Here is a 20,508-nt window from a genome sequence, read left to right as displayed (position 1 = left end):
CCAAATCGGGCTGAGTAGAAATCTGATGCTTTAATCCCTTCACTACAATACTACAGGACAGGACAGGGAAAAATGTGTGTAGTGGGATTTTTCTCTATGCTGTGAAGTTTGGGAAGCAGGTATAAAAACTGCCCTTCAGCTACACCAAGAGACAGCTCAAATTAGGCAATTTTCTAGAAGGAACTAGTATTGCAGTAGTACTTAGGACCCATGCTCCTGCACTTGGCCACCATTTTTGTAGGAACCATTTAGATAAAAAGATGCCTTTCTGCAGTTAAAAGTAATTGTTCCCCAGTCAGTCAATGATTGGTATATTGTCTATTACTACTGCAAGCCAGAGATAAACTCCTTGTGTGAGAAGAGGGAGCCATATAAAGGGGTATTTTTTTTTTTTTTTTTTTAACACTCCTTTAATGCTAAGGAAATTGTTCCCATGTTTGAGCCACCATCTGGAATGAGTTTGCCTGAGCTTCTAAGTTGTCTGCCACTGACTTAGATCAGTGGTCTCCAAAGTGGAGTGTGCAAGAGGAGCCTGGGGGGTGCGCAGTAGGAGAGCAGCCCTTTTTTTTTTGTTTTTGCTGCATCGTCAGGCTGGAGTCTAAGTGGGCTTTTTTTTTTTTTGTGCTTCCGCGCAGCAGGGGGTGCATGCTCAAAAATTTTTTACTGATAGGAGTGCATGATCAAAAAAGTTTGGAGACCACTGACTTGGATGACAATCCCCCCCCAAAACTTCAGTATATGATGAACAGTATCTGCTTCAATTTATGTCCAGCTGTACTGACATCAGGAAAGGGATGTTACTTAGACGAGCAAAGTTATAGTGAAGACAAAATCAACTTACAGTTGTCAGGTTTAAGTGCACTTTCACCATTAAAACAAATATTGGTAAAGCAGATTGGCAATGAGATGTGCAACTATTGAAAACATTCCATAGATGTAATTTTGAGCCTGCAGTGAGCAGTTTAATGATATTAAAGTGCTCAAGTTTGTGACCAATTGAATAGTCTGAGTAGAAGAGAAAACTACAGTTGATGTTGCTCACTTTCTTCACTGATAGGAAGTAAATATCTTTATATTTAGAGAAGGCAACAATAAGGGGATACAGTTGAAACTTCATTAGTAAAATGTTTTACAGAGTTTAAAATGTTAGTTATTACTATCATCGATAGGTCCCGGCACCTCCACTTGCCCTGTATCTAACCCAGGGGTTCTCAAACTGGGGGTCGGGAGCTGTCAGCCTCTACACCAAAGCTCCTTTACCTCCAGCATTTAAGGGTGTTTTTTTTTTTTTAATATTATATATAAATATATATAATAAATAAAATTAAAAAAGCATTTTTAATGTATAAGGGGGTTGTGCTCAGAGGCTTGCTGTGTGAAAGGGGTCAGCAGTACAAAAGTCTGAGAACCCCTGATCTAACCTACATTATATTGCTATAGTTGCTAGACAAAGCTAAAGAGAATTAAGGATGTATGTATGGTGAAACTCCTCCCAAGAGATGTTTAACACACACACTCTGGCAATTGCTATTTTCAATACCAGCTTTTAGGCCATATTGCGCTACTTGAAGCCAGCCAGCCTCCACCCCCACTTTAAAATGATATACTGAGCATGCTTCTAACCCTTGTGAGAACTGCACCCTCAGTACCAACCTAAAAATATACCTACTCATGGGATGAGCTACATTTGAGCAACGTAATTCAGTAGAAGTGACATTTAGGCACTTGAACACTTTGTGTAGTCAGTTATATTCTTGCTTTCCTTAAGATCTCATCTACCAGAAAACGTAGCAATTTAGTGCTTATGTAAAGTTCTCCTTTCATTAACATTTCATTTAAAAAGTTACATAAGTGTGTTTGCAAGCTTGTCAATACTATTCTCTATTCTAGAGAAAGGCAATAGCTTGTCCTTCAAGTGAGGAAATCCTAAAATTTTAAATTGCGTGTAAAATACTATTACCATGATCATGCTGGATCAGGCCAGTGGTTCATCTAGTCCTCCTGTGTAGCTAGCATGAGACACTTCACAAAAAGATACAAGCAACCACACTACTACAAAATGCAGTCACCCAGATTTCAGGAATTAGTAAAACTTGCCGTGATGAGGATTTCTTCACCCCCCCCACCCCCTTCCCAGTATCTCATCCTAAAAAAAAAATATCCATTTAACAGTGTCTACATATTATGAAATTGCACTGATATTAAATGAGTTTATCTAAATTAAACTGACCCTAACCCATCAGTAGAATGGTAAGGGTGACATTTAGGCTAAACTGCTAAAATCAATAAGGAATATGTTTAGACAGCCACATAAACCACCCAAACTCCCTTGTAGACACTGTTAAATTTGTGTGTTTAAATCAACTTTTAAACTTGTAATAGTGCAACTTCCCTCATTTAGGAAGGCCTCAGCTCTACCTCACCAGATCACCATCATATCTATACTTTGACTTCCCTACATTTGGATGAAATATTTTTAAGGAATCCAATTAGCTTTCGCTGTCAAGAGGTTCTGCTACTGGGAGACATTTGAAAACAAGTCAAGTATCACAATGTTTATTGATAGATACAAGTATATAAAATCAGGGCATGAACATGTCTTGATAAATTAAGTAGACTTAATTTCAATACTATAATAAGAGGGACCAATTCAATTTCTCACCATTTTATGTTTCACACCCACAAAAACCACTTCCAAGGGCATTTAACCACCTTTCCAAACTGATCAGTTTTTGTGCAAGTAAACCATGTTTCTTTTAAAAAGACTTGTGCACTTGCCCAGGCTCAAGGATATTAAAATCTAGCACATAAAGCCCATTACTAGAGGTAGAATTACAGGCAATATACTATTACGGCAACAACCATCGATTACAGTTAAGGATTCTCTGTAACAACCAAATGGATAATCAAATATTGCAACGACTCAAGTATTACACTGAGCAAAGTGCATTTCTACAGTATTCAGTGTTGCTATTCAGTTTTCTAACTTAACAGCCTATGATAACTGGCAGCAAAGAAAACCCTTGCAATAGACTGCTTCTGCTTGAGAACTTATGATGTAATTATTGCATGCTGCTAATACACTGTTATCTAAACATTAAAGATACTCTAAAATATTTTATGGTAGACTATGATTAAGACATACTACAAAAACCTTATGCAGAAGAACATCCTATTGACATGCTTCTGCTTTAAATATTGTGAAACATTACAGCGGAATGAATTTTCGCAGTGGTTAGGTCAAATGCAGTTACATCATAGCAACAGTGTTTGCACAAATTTAAGGCTTTGGCTGGTTCTTTAGTCAGCATCTTCTTCAGATTCTTCCTCTTCAGCAGTTTCCAGCCAGGTTAGCCACTGGTTTACCTGCAATCATATCAATGCATTTTCAGAAGCAGAAAAAGCTGACTGCATGTGCGCATATACAAAATTTCTACATCTCGTTCATGTGGCTTTCCCCTAAAAATACTAGCATAAAAAGCATTTATTTTGGGTAGCATGCATGTCATCATTGACCTTTGCCCCTTTATTGTGTGTGTGTGTGTGTGGGGGGGGGGGGGGAGGAGGGAAGAGGAGAGTGCTCCTTTATCCTGCCTCATATTCCCTGCCTCAGCCCAAATAAAGGTCACATAAGAGCATTTCTAAATTAAGTTAAGTACTTAATATTTTTACAATACGGTTCCCTGAACTCATCAGCACAATGGAAGTAGGCAAATATATACTGAAAAAGATTTTTATAAATTTCTGCTCCATTATACACAGTTTTACCTGGAATAAAGCTTTGCCTTTCCCTGGAAACTCTTGAGTAATATCCTCTTTCCATGCCAAAAAGGCTTCCTCTTCAATAATTTCCATGTCATAGAAATGAACAAAAAAGCGCAGTAACATGCCTATAAAAAAAAAGAGAGACCAGGTAAACCAATTCAATATTAGGCATATTGAATTCCTGAGAAGCAGTTTCCCGAACTATAGAAAGCTCCATGCAAGGCTGACAATTGCACGTTAAATGAAGTTTCATTAAGTACACTGTTGCACCCAGGTGATAAACTTTGCTACATTTATAACTAGGATGTGCTTAGAGGCTGCTATTATTATAACAGAGTGCCCTTTGACAGACAAGTTTACTAAACACTTCAGAACATGGATGGTACTGACTAATACTTTGCCAATTTGCTACTGTATTTGAGGGAAATATGCAAATACATTATTCATACCTTTTGGAAAGTTGTTGTTGTAGCAGTGCACCTGAAGTGCATACAGAGCACTCACTTGTAGATCAACATGGTCATGAAGAAACTTCTGCATTACTGGCTTGAAGGAAAGAAGCAGTTGTTTTTCCTGTTCTAACTGCTCTTTAGAAGGAGCAGATGAAGAATCTGGTTCATCATTAGGCGGGCTCACTTCACTTGAAATATACTGCAAGAAACTGGAAATAAAAGTTGTATGAAAACATTTTGAAATTCTATTTAAGACTAGTGAATTACTTTGACAATGTAAAAGTAGCTGTACAAACAAGCACTTTTGTCAGTTGGTTAAATTCACTATCAACTCCCCCCCCCCCACTTTCAACCGCTTAAAACTCCCCACGTTAAACCCAAGACCAACAGGGTCTTATTTGGGAAAGTACTCATTGTGGGAGGGATAGCTCAGTGGTTTGAGCATTGGCCTGCTAAACCCAGCGTTGAGAGTTCAATCCTTGAGGGGGCCACTTAGGGATTGGGGCAAAAATCAGTACTTGGTCCTGCTAGAGAAGGCAGGGGGCTGGACTTAATGACCTTTCAGGGTCCCTTCCACCTCTATGAGATAGATAGATAAGTTATTTGTGGGCCTGTTCATCTTCAGATGCAAGGAATCTGAATCGGTTTCCTTGGACTCTGTTAGAGCACTGAAGGATTTGAGAACAAGGTCATGATTTGCTATCTAGAGCATTCTTTCCTTCAGTTGTTTAGTGCTTTAAATGGCATTAAAAAGAAGGTCATCATGAACCCCCTCCTTGTGTACAATCTTGTCTCTATATCCTCCTTCTGCAGGGTACACTTTATTCCAGCTATGTGGATACTGCATAAGCTGTTAGTGAGCACAAGTCCATTTTTAACATGTCTGAACTACTAAAAAGTATGATAGGTTTGCTCTGAATTAATCATCTCACCTTGTCATCAAAATATTCACAAATCCCTTATCTACATGAAGTTTGGGTGAAATGTTGTCTTTAATCCATTTATAGATGGCTTGAGGGGATGGATCCAACTTTATTTGCTTTAACAGTTCCTTCTCCAGTTTCAGAAGTGGGAACAAGAAACTCAGTCCTTTCCCTTCCAAGATCTCCAGCATACGATCCTTATTCTGATCAATTTCTAAGAAAAATTGAATGAAAATTCTGAATAACTAAGACAACTTCTGAAGTCAAACAATGGACCAAACCAGCTTAGCTGAGAAGGAGAGGTTACTTACTATTACACAGTAACTGGAGTTCACAATATTTTGCTATGATGGGTGCTTCAGGTAATTATGTACACGCACCCATGCAGACTTGGAGATTTTTCTACTAATAGTGCCTATGGGTCTGCACCTGCACTATATGCCTCCTTGTGCTCTGGTATGAGAGCATACAGGGAGGAGCAGACTATGACACTTCAATTCCTTCAGAACCTCACAGCATAGTAAGACTCCAAAGCAAATGGGAAAGGAGATAGTGGCAAAAAACATATAGGGCGAAGACATCAGGACGAATGCCAATTACTACATGAGTAGGTTTAAAGTAGTGTAAATGGTGGATTCTCTGCAACTTGAAGTCTTTAAGAACAGCTAGACGTTATGGGCCTATTAAAAGGAATGGGTGGTCAAGGTTCTGTGGCCTGTAATCTGCAAGTCAGATTAGAGTGGGGATTCTGAACCGAGAGTGAGTGAGTAAAAAGAGTCACGAGCTGTTAGCCTCCACCCTCAAACCACACTTGCCTCCAGCATTTATAATAGTGTTAAATACAGTATATATATAAAAAAGGTGTTTTTAATGGGGGGTGGGTCACTCGGAGTCTTGCTGTGTGAAAGGGGTCACCAATTCAAAAGTTTGAGAACCCCTGGATTACAGGATCATGATGGTCCCTTCTGGAAGTCTCTGCATCTAAGTTAAGTAACCTCTTCAAGTTATTGTCCCTATGGATGTACCACATAAGTCCCAAGTAGTTCCTTAATGTGGAAGAGGGTCCTGTACAGTGTAGAACAGCTTCAAAGGCTATGTCCACCCTGAAGGTATGGAATAAGGCATAATGCTATGAAAATGTATTAAGGGAGGGTCAGGTGGCTGACTTGCAAGTGTCCTTGGTGGGCACCTTCTTGAGGGCAATGGAATTAGATGAGCCCTCATGCAGTAAGCAGCAACTCAAGGGGGTTCATCCCAGAGGGCAAAATGCACAGCCATAGTCACTTCAGTCTGAGAGGAGACTGAGTGACCCCCTCCAAAAGGGCAGAGTTCAGGGAAAGCCCTTTGAAGGGCTTACTTTGATAAGGACAGAAAGCCAGGGTTCATTTTATATCCTAGGTATGAAGACTGGTTTTTGAACCTTATCCAAGTTCCACTTGTCTAGAGAAGACAGCTGAATGTCCTGACTGATGTGGGAGTGTGTGGTAGGCCTGTAACGTAACTTTGTCCGGGGGAAAAAAAAAAAAAAAAAAAAACCACCACACCCACCCCAGCATATGGTGGGCCTGTCATGCAGGCTTCCAGTCCCCCATTCCTTCTGGCTTAGGCAACTGCCACAAGGAATGAAGTGTTGAAGGACAGATGTAGTAGTAAGCAGGATGCCCCATGTTCGAAGGGAGATCCTTACTGTATTAAGCATTAAGCTGAAGTTCCAAGGTAAGTTGTGGTCCAATAGAGGGAACCGATTAAAGAAGCCCTTAAGGAATCTTGCTGTAGGATATGCAAAGATAAGGGTTTTTTCTGAGTGGCAGATAGAAACTGGCAGCTAAATGAACCTTGACAGAGTTCAGGAACAAGCCCATCAATTTCGGGATTAGTACAAAAGCTGAAGATAGATTTCCTGCTATTTAAAAAGGACTTGCAAGAGTAGAAGTACTCACAAATCTGGTACACTCAATATTATGTATCTTCTACCGATTCTCCCCCAGATATCTACCTACACATAGAACCAACAGAATTTCAGGAGAACATTCCCGCTCTAGGCCTGAGAAGCAGGGATGATAAGCTAGGGCACGTTATGGAGCCCTACTACTGGGTCAGAAGGGCAGTCAGAAGAAGGTATAGAGACAGACCAGATGGGTCAGGAACCACACCAGTCTTGGCCACACTGCAGTTATGAAAGCAATCATGGCTCTCTCTCATTTCAGTTTGAGCAGGACTTTATGGATCAGTGAAATTGGAGGGAAGACATGTAAGAGACCCCAGAGACTAACGTGCCAGAAGACCATCTCCCAGGGAGTCACAACTGTATCTTCTACACACTCTGAGAAAACTAGCATTTTAAGTTGGAAGGCATGACAAAAAAGTCTACCTGGGGAAGGCCCCTGTTAAGGCTGACCTTTCAAAATAGCACGTCTGTCTGCTCCCACTTATGATCTTGATGGCACTACTAGCCAATAAATAAATAAATGGTATGCAAACATCCTCATCTCAGCATCTATATAGACAACTTGAAGAACAGCATGGATACTACATCAAATATAAGTCAGTGGGGTAGAAAAAACCTGATCAATTTAAGAAATTCTGCTATGACAATTATTTATTAACTGACATCCCCCAACCCAAGAATGTTTCACAGCATTTTCCACCCAGTACACTTTACAAAAGTTGAATGATAAAATGATTAATATGTCACAGTAAGTATTTTGATTGCTTACCTGGCAACATCTTCTGCATGTTGACTTTGCTTTGTTGGAAGAGTTCAGTTAGCCATTCCCGGTCTTGTAACTTAGCTAACTGCTGAAGGCAAAGCAAGAAGAGGGGGAAATGGGTGCCACTCTCCAGTGGTTGAGCCAGTTCTGAAATGCTCACCAGTTCTGAAATAATGGCACGGGCTGCAAACTGTGCTAAGTAGGATTTCACCAAAGGGATGTCTACCTCCAGTTTGGGACACTGGTCCAATACATTCAGGAATGCCTAAGAAAAAGGGAAGAATATTAAGTTGTCAGCAACATGATTAGTCTAGGGAACTACAAGATAAAAAAAACCTTACATGCAAGGACTACTCTTTCTAAAGGACACTAACTACATGTCCAGTGAAAAGTGTCTATTATTCATAGTACCTATATTTACTATAGCAGTGGTTTTCAAACTTTTTGTATTGTGACCCCTTTCACATAAGCCTCGAGTGTGACCCCCTCCCTTATACATGGGGGGGGGGGGAAGAGAGAGAGAGAGAGACTTAAATTAATGGGGGCTGGGAGTTGACTGTCCACAGAGCTGATAGCTTGCAATCCCCATGCAACCACCTTGCGACCTGAAGAATTAGGACCCCCAGTTTGAGAACCCTTGTCCTCCCGGATATTGGGGGGGGGGGGGGAAGAGGGGGGTGTTTTCCAGTTCCTAAGCATCAAAAAAGACAATCTTTAACTCAAAAAGAACTCTGAAGCTATAACATGGAGTACCTGCATGAAGTTGTCACTAGTGGCTATTCCTTCCTGTTTCAGTAAGCTGATCAAAGCACTTGCTTTCTCTTTATCTTCATCTGATCGGTCTAGGGATTGAATGATTACTTTGCTCAACATCTCAGGTAGGAAGGGCTTTGGAGCCCTCATTTCTCTCACACCATTGATAGCATCATTTGCATTTCCATTGTTCAGATAGTCAGTCACAACAGCTTCCTGAAATAGAAATGAATCTGAACTCCACTGATTTCTTGCAGTAGCTGTGTCCCATTTGGAACAGAGTACAACATTAACTTACAGTGAGTTTAAGCAATTCTTCCTTAGAAGGTGGCGGCTTTTTACTGATCTTTGCAGGCTTCTCTTGAATAAGTGGTGGATTTGTTTTGAGACCAAGCTGAGGAGGCTTGAAAATAAGTGATAAAGTTAGGGTAGTTTCAGAAATTAAATATTTGGTTACATTTATTCAAATCTTTTACTGAAACTACAGCCAGAAGAAAGTCCTGTATTCTTTCCAACAGTTTTTTATATACGATTGTGATTTATCTTGATGCATGTGCAAGAGCTACTTTAGTTGTCAGCGCTTAAATTTTATACAGAGTTAAACAATAGTCACAGTTATCAAATTAGGATATTTACCTGTCCCAAAGGTGGTGTCTGAGTGCGTGGTGGTTGTGCACTGGGAGGAATCATAGTTATTTGGGGCTGAAGCTTTGGCACTTGGTTCTTATTCATTAGAAAAGATTGAGCAGGTCTCAGGCTAATCTGTAAAACAACAAATCCTAGCCCATCAAATTGCTGAAGTTCCCTGGCAAGTCGCTGAATAATCAGAGTATCTCACAAGCCCTGCTAATGTAGTGTAGTGACTCAGGACAAATTTATTTTTGTAGGCCTGCTCTTGATCTCATGCCAGTTTTACACTAGTGTATTCAGTGGGATTATTTCAGAATTTACACTGGTAAAACTGTAATCAGGATTAGGCCACGTGTGTAGTTCAACGCCCAAGAACAACAGAACGAACTAAGGATAAAAGTTCCAATTTGAAACAAGATGCATTAATATAAGGCGCCTGTATATTTAAGTCTTGGCTGTTGGTTTACAGCACCAAAACACAATATTGCTAGTTTTAGCCCTGCTTTGATATTTTGATGACTGCAATATAGACCCAAAGTGATTTGGTTTGGAAACAGATGCATGGCTATTAGATAAGCCAAGATTTAAAGGAAAAATATGCAAGTTGACATCTCAGTGACTGTCAAATGCAGAGTAAACTTTGCATTATTGTACATGCATATCAGTTTTCACATTGACATAAACCACTCCCCAAAGCAGACCAAAAAAAAAAAAAAAAAAAAAAAAAGAAAAAAGCCTATATTGCAACCAGATGAAGAGCTCCTTTCTATGAAAGGTCAGAGGTATTGACCTTGCTTTAGGAAAGAAAAATCCTGAGAAATTGCCCTCATATCTCAATCTTGCTCACAGGACGCTGGACACCCAAGGATAATGAGGGGTTAAAGTGAAAGTGGAGAAGGGACAAAGAAGAAAAGAGGAGGAGATAAGAAGCAGAGGTCCAGCATTAGTCCTCGTAATAACGCGTCTTGCTATAATCATTGGGCAATATATTAAGAATGCTGCAAGTAATGTAGGTATATACCTCATCTGCATTAAGCTGTCCTTTCTTAGAAAACCGAGGTGGCATATCCTTCGACTGTCCTTGTTGCTGGGATAACAGTCCCTGATTCTGGTTATGGTAGAGCTGGCTTTGCCCCTATTTCAGAGAGAGAGAGAGAAAGATAGAGAGAAAGAAGTGCAGATGATGGGGGTGCACAAAATATGGTAGTAGTACCAAAGGAACTAGAAGTTCAATAGAAAATATTTGCCAGGGAAGGAAGAAAGAGGAAATAAAAGTAGTGTAATCTATCCCTAAAACCAGGGCCATGGATTTAAAAGAAAAATTGACACATTACACACTTCTGACTCAAAGTCATAAAATGTGCACCTTCTCTGGCAATAAAGAAAGAAGTCTCCCTTGCATCAGTCTCTCTTCTCTCTTTTTTTCCCCCTTTTTTTTTTTTGGAGTGGGGGGAAGAAACGACCGCAATGTGCAAGAAGTGCTTATTTTCCTACCAGCTGTAAGAATCTTATACAACACAGATGACCAGCATCCATCTGGAAGCCTGCACATCTGTCTCAATGTAAAGAGATTCCAAAACTAAGGTTTCAGATCTACCTAATCACCAGAAGGTCTTCCTTACCTGATTTTTCAAAAAAGATTTGCCTAGATCTCCAAACTGGGATTGAGCAGGCGGAATGAGGTGTCCCCCATGGCCATTGAAAAGTTGATTTGAACGATGACGTCCCATGGTTGGTGAAAATCTATCCTGAATAACTCCTGGACCAGTACCAATTCCGCTACCTGTACATAGGAAGGTGAATGAGAACGTAGACAGTCATGTACACACCTGACATTCAAGAGAATGCTGCTGCTGCCACAGCAGCTTTAGGATTTCAGTTTACCTGGCATTTGTCCAAACATATCAGCAAGCCCTCCAAGTGGGTCCCTGTCAAGTTTCATCCTGGGTGGCATAAACGGTCCCTCCAGAAAGAAGTCGCTTCTCATCCCTTGAGCCATAGGAGCAGGAATAAAGACTCCCAGATCCTTCAAAGACAGATTTAGAATATTAGTCAATTCATATATAGTTCTGCAAGTCCAGAACATGTATTTACCAATCTATTCAGATTCTAGGATTAAGATTTTAGTCGGAGTCCAGGAGTTTGACCAACCCCTTCATGCAAACATGCCATAGATGACCAATAATACATCATTACAGTTGGTGCAAATGGACGTGGAAGTACTTACTTTTACTGCATCTTGACGGATTTGATTGATAGTCTTTGGTCCATTGTCAAGAAAAGCTTTGCGAGGAACCCAGTTGTGTTCTCTCAACTCCACAGTATCCTAAAAGGAAAAAAGCAAAAAAGTAATGGACCCCCCCCCCAAAAAAGAGGGGGGGGAGGTTTGAAGAGACAAAGAGGGCAAGAAACCAAACAGGACTGGCACTCTTACCTGCAGCAGGAAACGAATCCTTGCTGGCAATTCCTTACTTAACATCAAGGAGCGCATACGGGCAAAGTACTGATCCATTAAGGACTAAGAGGAGAAAGAGGCCAAGTTTAGCTTAGTTGCTTAAAGTTGCAGTTTCCCCCTCAATAGTCTCTCTCTTCAGTATCAGTATTACAAATTACATTTAAAATGTGGCAGTGTTCAAATTATCTAAAAATGGTAAAGAGAAACAGGCTGTTGTCCTCCCCTTCTATTTCCCATTCCCTTAAAGGAATGGTTTGGACTGGACTGTAGCTGAATCCCTAGATTATCTTCTGCCCAAGTCACTCTGAGGCAAAGGTCAGAAAAATCAGTCAATACTATTTAGCTTTGTAAACATTCTGACAGTGACCAGCTACTAAAAATACCTATGAAGACAAGACAAGTCAACCTTAAGAGACATAGGGTAGGAAAGTTATAGGCCACAAACATATCGTAAGACACATCATGTAACTAATTCCTTGCGCTTAGAATACAATTCTACAGCATTTCTGTGATAAAAATTAGTATTCGGGTACATAATTGCTCAACTTTCTAGAGTGAAAATTGTGAACAAGCAACGTATTTCTGCCCCTCCCCCCCCCCTTTTTTTTTTTTTTTTTTGCAGGGAGCCATAAAGTGTTAGTACTTCAGTTTGAAAGAAAGACATACCTTGGCTTTTGCATGGTCTAGTCTAGGTCCCACTGTCCTCATTATCTGACAGAGGCACTCCAAATCCTCCCCCATATCCTTGAGTTGGACTCTCTTCTTCTTTTCCAAAAGCTAAAACATTAAAGAGGGATTATTTCCATTAAGAGGGGGATCTTTATGCAGACAGTTATGAGGTTAATTCAAAATACAGAATGCTCTCCCCTCTCTTATACAGGCCTGTCTCATCTTACATGGGGGTTCCGTTCCACAGTTAGTGCGTAAAGCGAAAACCACATACAGTCAAAATTACATTGAGTTGAATGGCGGGCAGAATTGCCCGCACTGTAAGTACAGTATTAAAGTTATTTTCCTCTTTGTGTTTTTGTTTATGTCAACCGCGTAAAGCTAAAAAAATCGCACATGTTAAATGCGCGTAAGATGCGACAGACCTGTATAGAGCCTTATCCTGCAAAATACCTGGACTAAATTAAAACCTCATCTTGGAGAATTCTTATAGAACTCTTAATAAAGCTATGTACTGCACTGTCATTAACTATTCAAATTTTTCTACATACACAAAAAAAATACATCTCTTAAAGCAGTATTGACTATTTTGCACTTTAATATTAGCTGTAAAGAACTATTTTACCGAGCTGGTACACACCAAATTTAGGAAGTCCTGACACTTACTGTTTTGATGCACTTATGAAGGATAGATTCATGAATAAGATCAAGCTTGCCAAGTTCTCCAATGAATTTGATGTTCCCCAGCATCTTGATCTTGGCAATAGCTCTCTGTTCCTCCTCCTCCGGGAGGAGGGGGCCATCACGCTTATCATAGACTGGACATAAGAGATGTTTGTCAACAATACTGTACAAATATACATAAAATATAAAGTCTAGATTTAATATAGAATAGTTTTAATCTTACTATCAACATTTCTGGTGCGGTTTTCAAATTCATCTTGAAGTTTAGAAATTAGGAGGCGTCTGAATGTCTACAAACATATGATTAGATATAATTAGGTTTCAGGCCAATGCAGTTAACCACACAAGCAAAAAATTGAGAGAGAGAGGGAGGGAGGAAGGAATAAGACACTCACTGTGCTTTGCTTCTGTCCTGGATGACACTCTGCTGATGGGCCATCAAAGTTGGGTGCATCTTCTGCCAGCCGCAGACATAGTTGAGCATACAGGGAGCTATACTTTGGCTCTTCAAGGGCTTTGTCTACGATCTAAAGAAAATAGTATGTTTCTAGTACACTAATTGATTAGAGTATCTTAAAGTTTTCAATTAAAATCTATCAGGATTAAGTAGTGAATATCTCCAACAGGACACTAACAGAGGGCATTTTTAAAACTGTTTGATTGGGTACTTTGCCCTAAATAAAAGTTACAAGAGTCACTCTTTATGTGTGACTATTGTTCCAGATGGACTCCTGGTATTTCCTAACCTCTTAGAGTTCTCTAAGGCTATAATGTCTTGTGTAATCATTCCAATGTTAAAAAATACCCTCCTCCTTCCCCTCCAACCATCTCGGAATCCATTACAGCCTTACAACATTGCTATGGAATTTAAGACAGTAGTTGTGTCTGAGCTCACACATCTTTTATTTCATGACAATGAGTATTTTGTTCTGCCTCAGCACCGGGGGGGGGGGGGGGGGGGGGGTGTCACAGCATGGTGTATGTGTCTGTGGACTAGATATCTCTCAAAGTCCCTGCCAGCCCCACTTCAGTTCACCTGACTATATTTAAGTAATTTACATAAAGCACAAGGATGTGTAGTACAGTACAACTCTTATTTTTCCACAGTATAACTACTACTAGTAGCAATGTTTCAAAAAAGCTACATTATCACTTGGCACTCAAAGTGTAACACAGAGTCCCAAGACCACCTACAGAAATATCGGAAGCGTTTGTGGCTAGTAAAGGCTTGCTTCAGATTAAAAGAAGCCTTCACATTCTGTACTACTGGAGAAATCTTTACCAGGAAGAGTTGTTTTAATATATGAAAAAAAGTTAAATGGTCATTAGTTAGGCTGCTGCTTCTCTTCAAGTTGTAATCCCAATATGTAATAAAATTAAGTTTTGGGCAATTTTCCTTCATCTATTTGGCCCTATTTTATATATCAGGAACAATTCGGAGACTTAAACCAAGATTATTCACCCTTTGTACTAAAACTAGGGTTTTTGTGTAATCAACCACTTAGATATTCTTATTGAATACTAAATTCATATGTACTTAAAATACACCTGACTTACCAGCAGTATGATCCCTTTTAGGATGAGCTTAGACTCTACACCCACATTGAGGAGCTCAAGGCATAGCTTGTCAAACTTTTCAGGAGTAAGTTTATTTAGTATGCTAGAGGAAGAAAAGTTAGAGGAATCAGTTATGTTTGTAAAATGGTCACATAGCCGATACAGTTTACTTTACGTGAGTTGGGGTTAAAATTTGAGTTGTCCTGGTTTTCTTCCAGTTATCACTTTAGACAAGAGCAATTTACTTTGTGTGTTTGTCAAATAGAGGAAGCTTTTTAGGGCACACAAGAAATGCACTCAGCAGCAAACAGAATATAGCAATCTTAAACCCTCCCCATTACAAGTTTTTTACATGATGCAGGGCAGACAATTCAGATTTTCTACTGCTCCTGCTCCACCAATCCCCTACAGGGGACAGCTACTCAGGAATCTCTGACCAGCTTCAGGAATACTCTCTTAAATTTATGCACATGTATTTGCCCCTCCTTCTAACCCTTCCAGTAGGAACCATGTATTTCAATTTTAACCATGCAAGACAGTGGTTTTCAACCTTTCAGTTGTGGGACCCCCTGCAACACCCCCCCCCCCCCCCAACAACCCCACACACAAACTTTTAACAGAGGTGTGGACCCCTTTGGAAATCTTGGATGTATAGTCTGCAGACCCCTGGCGGTCTGAAGACCACAGGTTGAAAACTACTGGTATAAAAGTACTTATACTAAAGGTTGATAAGATAATATTGGGGGTGGAAGGTATTTTTTAGTACTCCACTTTGCAAATCGATATTAACCTTAAAAATAATAGACCAACTTACCCTCTTACTTTCCTGAAGATTGCATCATGTCGTTCTTTGTCATTTGCGGAGTCGTCATCTCGTCTAGTGCTTCGTGAAGGAATCCATTTCTGAGCGTTTTGCCCTGGGGTTTTCCCCAGGAACTCGCTATATTTATTGAAAAATATAAATAAGGCAGTAAACTGAGAAAAGAAGTTTTTGCTCAAATGTTGTCATAAGCAGCATAAGCTTTGAATGTCATCTTAGATTTAGGTTATGAACCTGCAACTGGTTGTGCAATAGGTGCTCCCATAGCCTATGGGGACATTATGGAGACCCACATGCTTCTTTTGCGGGATTGGGTGTTCCCCAGAGTCCCCACCAACTCTTCTCCACACCCCCTTGACTTCATTTCAGTTAAATGAAATCTGCGTATCATATTAGCACTAACAAGTTAGTAATTGCCTACAGTTAGACATTTTCCTTTTTAATTAGACTGGTGGCTCTCTTTAGTACACAAAGCTGGAATAAGATTTGTCAGTGTTATCTGTTAGGAAGTTAACAAAAACTGACAAAAGTATAATCACATGGTGTCTTAGAGAAGTCTACAAGTTTGAGATCAATAATTGCTGTTATGTACGTATGCAGACTCCTTATTTACAGCTATATATGTTTTTACCACCAACATGGCAATATGACATACCTGTTGCTGGCAGTCTTGGGATAGTGCTGAGGTGCACCCCTACTACCTCCTCCGCCTGAAGAAGCACTGTTTCAGAGAAGAAAATACCCTTATTCAAGGCTTTTCAAAAGTACTCTCTCTAGCTCAGGCCTAGCTACACAATTTTTTTGTATATTTTATTTGAAAGTTTAGCTATACATCCTTCACAAAAAAGTTAAAAGCGATACAATTAATCTGTCACTTAGCATATAAAACTAACTTAAAATTCTCATAGAGAACAATTGAACATATATATTGCAGGTCATTTTGTTTTTGAGTTATTTTACAATAGTCTGTCATTGAGGGGAAAAACAAACACCCTACCTGAAACGAGAAGCACCCCCTTCTGCAATCGCACTCTCCACTTTGGCGGCTTGACAACGAAGAATCTTCAAAAGAATAATAAATTGACAGGGTGGGGGGAAAAAAACCTAGAACAACAAATCAGAGTTCACATTACAATTATTCGCTTGTGCTTATAACAGTTCTTTTCTTCAGCAGGATGACATCTATCAACACAAACCACATTATTTGAGTTTAACTATGTGCTTTTACTAAAAAGGAGTCCCCCAGAGCTTAAATACACTTTGAAGGTCAATTTATTCCTTCACCTATGTGCAACCCTTGATGACATCAGCAACATAAAGCAATGTAGGGACATCCTCAGAAAGCTCGATTATGTGACCATAATCGTCTCTCTTGTGGACAAAAAAAAAAAAAGTGTCTAAATTCTTGTCTGAGACGCACCCTTTTCTTACAGGTTACTTTAACAAAAAAATTCTACAGTCTGATGTCATATTTGCTTAAGAGTTTGTCTAGTTTTAAAATTAAGATTTGTATTATTATGAAGTTTGGCAAGAACAGCCACGCAATAATGTCAAATCTAACAGGAATGCATCCTAAAAACTGTAGTGCGAACAGATGTGCCAGATCATAAAGTGTTTAATCCAGGCCTATTTAAGATTAGGTGAATATCTAATCCATATAAAAGATAGTCATTTAACTACAGACCCGCTTTAAGCCCCATTTGCCTCATCCCTACAAATGGTTAAGATTCAAAGATGGAGGTAGTTTGATCATGCCCGGAAACGTGGGTGGCCTTTAAAAGAAAAAATCAGAGCAGTACTCATCATGGAGGTAGTCTGCTCTGAAGACAAAAGATCGAGCATCTGAACAGTTCTTTGTTTCAAAATTTTGCTTCCATAACCTTTTCTACTGGCTCAACAATTTTAAAAAAATAAGTGATGAGATAAAGCATGATGGAGCCCAGAGTTCTCGTCACCAGAGGGTGAGACCATGAAAGGTGTTTCCTCCTGAGGAAGTCCCCCTCCCTCCTATGCGTGTTGGGCAGGTAAGCGCTAACACCTACTCTTTAGAGATACTTTCCGCTTGAGCAATACACCTTCTCATCCTGCCCCGGCAGCTCTTTCCCCCAGCAGCCTGCTCAGGCTGGGGGCAAGGGAAAGAATAAGAGGTGGCTGCAGCCAAACAAAAGGGCTGCGGGAAACGCAGGCGGCAGCAGCGGCGCCCCTGCAGGACACAGGCACTCCCCCCCCCCACCGCACGGAGCCCCGAGCGCCCCCTCCCCCCGGCGCCGCCCGTTCCTAGGCTCAGCAGGCCGGGCCGGCTCTTTGTTCTCGGCGAGGGAAGCAGGAAGCCCCCAGCCCGCCCTCTGCAAGGCGACGGGCCGCTCCCCCCCGTTACGCGCAGCCCGCGAGGGCCTCGCGCCCAGACAAAGCGCTTCCCCCTTCGCTGGCGCAGGGAGGCAGCCGGGGGAAAAGGGGAGGGGGGGGGGGAGTTCCTCCGGATCGAGAGGCTCATCCGCCCGCCCCCCGGGAGGGGACCCTATGGGGGCGATCAGGGTCCCGAAGGCGCGTCCCCCTCTTGGGCAGGTCGGGCTCAGGGACTCGCCCCTCCCCGGGGCAGATCAGGACCTCTCACCCTCCACGCCGATGTGCGCGAGGGCAGGCAGCTTCTCCAGGGTTACGCGGGAGCCACGCTGCCTTCCCCGGAGAACTTGGTTCTCCGCTTCCCCTTTACCCCGCTGCGAGCGGGCTGAGGCGCCCTTCCAAGGGCTCCCAGTAACCGGCTCCCTCCGCCGCGCCTCCCCACGCCCGGCCCGCGGCCAGTCCCTCCCCACGGCTTCTCACCCTAGCCGGACGGGCTGCGGTCTCTGCCCTTCGCCCACCGGCAGGGGAGAAGCCGGTCCCGGCGGCCGGGGCCGCCATTTTGTAGTGAAGAAAGAGGGGGAGGCGAAAAGAAGATGGCGGCCATTTTAGCGGCGGCCATTTTAGCCAACAGTACCCCCCAGCGCTGTCCGCCGGCACCGGCTTCCTCACCTTCCCTGGGGCCTCGTCAGCTTCACCGGATCCCGGCGGCTACCAAGGGCGGGGGGAGAGGCGAGAGAAGGGAGGGGGAAAGAGGGAGCCGGGGACCGGGGTAGGGAGGGGGGGGAGCGTACGACGCAGGACGAGCCTCCGAATCACCCAAGCAGGAGCAGCCAAAAGCTTCCTTCGACCACCTCCATAGAGATCCAACTCGCAGCCGCTTCTAACGCGCACTGAGCCAGCCCCACTAACTTTATTGCCCTGCGCGCAACCTACCTCGCCTCAGCACACCAACAGCCAATCGCCGCCGGAGACCCCGCCCACCCCCGCCAATCAGAGCAGAGGAAGGGGGCGAGGACAGAGCAAAGATGGGGAGGAGCGAGCAAGGGAAGCTTGGTTGAATAGCAGCACCTCCGCAGTGCAGCACCGGTATGCGCGAAGGCATTTACGCCGACGGGCTTGCGTAGCTGACTGGGTGAAAGGGGGGCGGTTGCGCAAGTGGCGCAACCATTCAATGGGGGCTGCCTGCCTGTCTCTCTTCTTTGCTGTGTGTTCCTATGTTTCTCCCATCAAGCAGGCTCCTGCTTCAGGAGGGTGAAGGAGCAGTCCCAGTGCCTTACATCGGGCTGCCCTGCTCACAGCGAGCAAGGGGAGGGGACGTTTTACCTACTACTAGACTCATCCTCTCTGACCAGGTTGAAAACACACTTACATACTGTTGCCACACACTACACCTGGGGTAGGCAATCTATGGCACTGGTGCCGAAGGCGGCACACGAGCTGATTTTTAGTGGCACTGGACGGGAGGCTCTGCATTTTAATTTAATTTTAAATGAAGTTTTCTAAACATTTTAAAAATCTTATTTACAACAATAGTTTAGTTATATATTATAGACTTACAGAAAGACCTTCTAAAAATGTTAAAATGTATTACTGGCACGCGAAATCTTAAATTAGAGTGAATAAATGAAGATTTGGCACACCACCTCTAAAAGGTTGCCGACCCCTGCACTACACAGTTATACATTGTGATCTGAGCCTGAAAACAGCTGCATGAAGGACCGTTGCCATGGGGGCTGAAGAGGTCTAGTCCCCTGCATCCAATTCTAGGGCTGTATTCCCTGTTTAGAGGCCACCTAGGGTACAGTAGATGGATTCAGCTGGTAGAGCCGTTCAGTCCATCGTATGGCATCATGCAACCGACATGGTTGATGATGATTTAGGAGGCTGGTTCTGACTTGCATGGTTTATACTGTGTTTAACAATTGTTCTTGAACATGGCTGAAGCTATGATAGCACAGTTGGATGCTTTGCCAGGGAAGGACTTTTGCTACTGCTGTGATTGAGAGCACATGCACATTTCACAATGCAGCTACAAGGCAGATGAAAGATTTTCCTTAGATTATAAATCACAGTTCTTTCATCCTCTTAACTGATATTTTTGCACATTATTTTAGAGTACAGTCTTGTCAATGGTAACCGTCATTATCGGACATGCCAAACGTGCAAAAAAACAAACCCAAACTGCAGAAATTGGGCTTGTTTTTCGCTTAATTGGCTTGTGAGTCGCTTGTTGGCTAGTTTTTGTCTTGTTGCCCTTTAAAAAAAAAAACACAACAACAACAAAACACCAGCTGCTCCCAGCAAGCAGGGGGGAAAGAGTCGAGGTGCACAGCGGGCCCATGCCAGTCCCAGACTGTACGCCAGGGGGAATCTAGGCACAGGTTTTTGCCCAGAACCATGATTGTTCAGCTTCCAGGACACACTTTGAAATATAGCTATTCTCTCAAACTATTGTTTTTTCCCCTCATTTTTCAGAGGGTGGTGGCAGAAATAAAATGACAGGTTTGAATAAATATAAGGATGGTTATAGGAGAGTCTGAGTTGGGGGGCAATTGGGAGAATTCTACTTATTGACATTGATTCAAAGTGCATGTTATAAAGATTAAATTAATATTTCATATATGCAGCCTGAGCTTTTAAGGAGCATACGCTAATCATGTAAAATAAACAACAGAGCCCTGATTGGAGCACTAAACTGTCAGCTGTAACTACGCCCATGTTAGAAGTTGTGAAGCATGGTAAACTA

The 20,508-nt window shown here is 42.0% G+C and overlaps 1 protein-coding gene and 1 non-coding gene across 2 annotated transcripts; both read right to left on the bottom strand.

The window, feature by feature from the left end:
• Nucleotides 1-2,540: 2,540 nt before the first annotated feature.
• Nucleotides 2,541-19,905, bottom strand: EIF4G2 (eukaryotic translation initiation factor 4 gamma 2). Its single transcript, XM_034768765.1, has 23 exons — nt 19,882-19,905; nt 18,432-18,470; nt 16,417-16,523; nt 16,075-16,140; nt 15,414-15,539; nt 14,600-14,702; nt 13,438-13,569; nt 13,266-13,332; nt 13,025-13,176; nt 12,356-12,466; nt 11,669-11,752; nt 11,462-11,560; nt 11,119-11,260; nt 10,857-11,017; nt 10,256-10,369; nt 9,241-9,366; nt 8,903-9,007; nt 8,605-8,820; nt 7,858-8,116; nt 5,150-5,354; nt 4,215-4,426; nt 3,769-3,890; nt 2,541-3,366 (listed from the first exon to the last, which is right to left on the bottom strand). Exons 1-23 carry the CDS (start codon nt 19,903-19,905, stop codon nt 3,301-3,303), a joined length of 2,838 nt encoding a protein of 945 aa, XP_034624656.1. The 3' UTR covers nt 2,541-3,300.
• LOC117877519 lies at nt 10,055-10,219 on the bottom strand. Its single transcript, XR_004645743.1, has one exon. It is a non-coding gene; the product is annotated as a small nucleolar RNA SNORD97 (small nucleolar RNA).
• Nucleotides 19,906-20,508: the final 603 nt, after the last annotated feature.

The sequence above is a fragment of the Trachemys scripta genome, chromosome 4, assembly GCF_013100865.1.
Source record: "Trachemys scripta elegans isolate TJP31775 chromosome 4, CAS_Tse_1.0, whole genome shotgun sequence".
In the NCBI taxonomy this organism is placed as follows: Eukaryota; Metazoa; Chordata; order Testudines; family Emydidae; genus Trachemys; species Trachemys scripta.
This window is presented reverse-complemented; position numbering and strand designations above follow the sequence as displayed.

Coding starts and splice junctions, on each gene's coding strand:
- EIF4G2 (XM_034768765.1), bottom strand. CDS start 19,905: ATGACGGTTACCATTGACAAGACT. Junction 5,355..7,857: donor CATGCAGAAGATGTTGCCAG/GTAAGCAATCAA, acceptor AATTTTTCTTAG/AAATTGATCAGAATAAGGAT. Junction 3,891..4,214: donor CAACAACAACTTTCCAAAAG/GTATGAATAATG, acceptor TTTTTTTTATAG/GCATGTTACTGCGCTTTTTT.